This window comes from Lipotes vexillifer, unplaced genomic scaffold, assembly GCF_000442215.2.
Source record: "Lipotes vexillifer unplaced genomic scaffold, Lipotes_vexillifer_v1.1 scaffold1093, whole genome shotgun sequence".
Lineage (NCBI taxonomy): Eukaryota > Metazoa > Chordata > Mammalia > Artiodactyla > Lipotidae > Lipotes > Lipotes vexillifer.
Genome location: NW_006774793.1, coordinates 113,549 through 115,447, shown reverse-complemented (window position 1 = coordinate 115,447; position 1,899 = coordinate 113,549). Strand labels below are relative to the sequence as shown.

The 1,899-nt window shown below is 55.2% G+C and overlaps 1 protein-coding gene across 1 annotated transcript in view; it reads right to left on the bottom strand.

Annotated features, from left to right (window-relative positions):
• Positions 1–1,402: 1,402 nt before the first annotated feature.
• Positions 1,403–1,899, bottom strand: part of TMEM253 (transmembrane protein 253) — a 1,984-nt gene continuing 1,487 nt past the window's right edge. Inside the window, 2 exon segments of the mRNA XM_007449503.1 lie at positions 1,403–1,483; positions 1,834–1,899. The exon segment at positions 1,834–1,899 is cut by the window's right edge and continues 12 nt beyond it. Of these exon segments, the coding sequence (XP_007449565.1) occupies positions 1,403–1,483; positions 1,834–1,899 (147 nt within the window).

The window sequence follows — 1,899 nt, the reverse complement described above, 5'->3', positions numbered from 1 at the left end:
GAAAGAAGCCTTCTCAAGTGGGAACAAAAATGAGTGTGAGGCGCACACCCATCCTGGGCACTATGTGAATCTGGGGTGAGTTCTCTTAGTACTGCAGCTCTGGTCAACTTCTAGTTTTTCTAGCCGCTAGTAAGCTGTCGGGCTGGTGCTACAGGGTGCCACCGTTTTCCTGGGCTTTTCTCAAGCCCACCTGAGCCTGCCATCCTTGCACACTTGCAAAGATCATAAACGGTGGGGTTTGAGCATAACCAGAACTTCAGCAACCGCCCCGCAGCTGGGATCAAAGGTCGGCTGGGCTGCCGAGAGGCTGAGCCTGCGCAGTACCGCTCCCACCTTGGAGAGAAAGGGTGGCGGCAACGCGGGCTCCTTACACCGGCGTGCTCGCAAGAGGCGGGAAACCTTAGGTCGGGTCGCCGTGTCCCTCCCTCTTCCTGCCCGGTCCACCCGTCTGGCAAGCCAGTCCGTCCTCCTCAGGCGCGTAGGCGCCGGGGGAGGGGGATGAGAACTGCTCTGGGCTTCTGACTCATCATCTCCAACCCCTTTCTCGCGCGCGCTCCAAGTCTCCGGACTTTGCACCTGGGCACTGTGGGAGGGGGCACGGCGACAGCATCTGGGAAACCCTAGCTCTGCCAACGGCCAGCCCTCAGCCCCTGCCCGTCTCCGAAGCTGCCGGATGTAGGAATGTAGACCCACAATCAGCTCTCCGTTACCGAGGTTGGGGTGGTGGCGCCCCCGCGCAGAATAGCCCGACCGGCTCCTCCCTGCACGCTGGGGCAGTGGTCGCGTCCGAAGAAACTCTCAGCTAAGCCCCGACTTCCAGGGTTTCGCGTCACTTAGCCGATGCACAGCGCCCCTACCGCGGAGGAAAGGTTCTTTATTTCCCAGCGGGCCACAGGGTAGCTGGGCATCCTGGGATTTGTAGTCTCCGCTAGAGTAGAAAGGAACCGGATCGAAGCGAGAGAACGAAAGCACCCTTTGTGAATTGATTTCAGAGAGTGGGCGTGTGCGGGTTTTTAGTGGATGGGATTGTGAAAGGTGGAAATCTTGGAAATAGTGAGATGAGGCATATGTGAAGCAGGATGGGGAGGCAGTGGGGAAGGAGGGTGAGGATAGAAGGGAGAAAATGAGTCTAGCTGAAAGTTGGTTTAAGGATATCCTGCAGGCGAGCAGATTTTCAGGGCGGTGAGGTGGTTTAAAACTCGGTCTAGGTATTGCTTTCCGCAGCAGGGGAGGAAAAAGAAAGGGGCCCAGTGTGAGTGAAGATTGAAGGCACTCCACCAGACTTCAAGTAGGTCTCAGGGGACTCCATCTAGTTTGAGTTAGGTGGGATGGGGTGCAGGAGGGTCTGGAGAATGCTCCCGCCGGGTAGGAAAGCAACACCTGTCTGCTTCCTTTTGCCAGCTCACTCATTTGTTCTGTTTGCTCTGCTAGCCACCGTGGGACCAGTCTCCAAATCAGGAACTTCCTCTAATTCTGAGAGACCCTGAAAACCAGACAGGTGTGAAGCAAGCAAACTATAAGGGTGAGAAATGAGGAATCCCAGACAGATGCAGCTTCCTCCTCTCCCATTTTTTTTTTCTCGTGTTCCCATAGCCCTTCCAATATTTACGCAGATTTCTAATGCTCTCCCACATTTTTAGCCCCATTTAGATACCCGATTCACTCTTACCCACCACTAGGGGAGAAATGTCCAAAGCCAGAAAACCAACCAGTTTCAGTTTAGGACCCCTTCCTTTCCAGGCTGCCCCATTGTTTTCCCTTAAGTACCATCGACCAGGATAGCCAGTGAAAAAATGAACTGCTAGCTAGCTGCTTCCTCCCTGCCCTCAGTACCTCCTGCAGCTCCTGGTAGTGCAGACTCTGGCTCCAGCAGCATCCTGGCTTCCTCTGGCTCAGCAG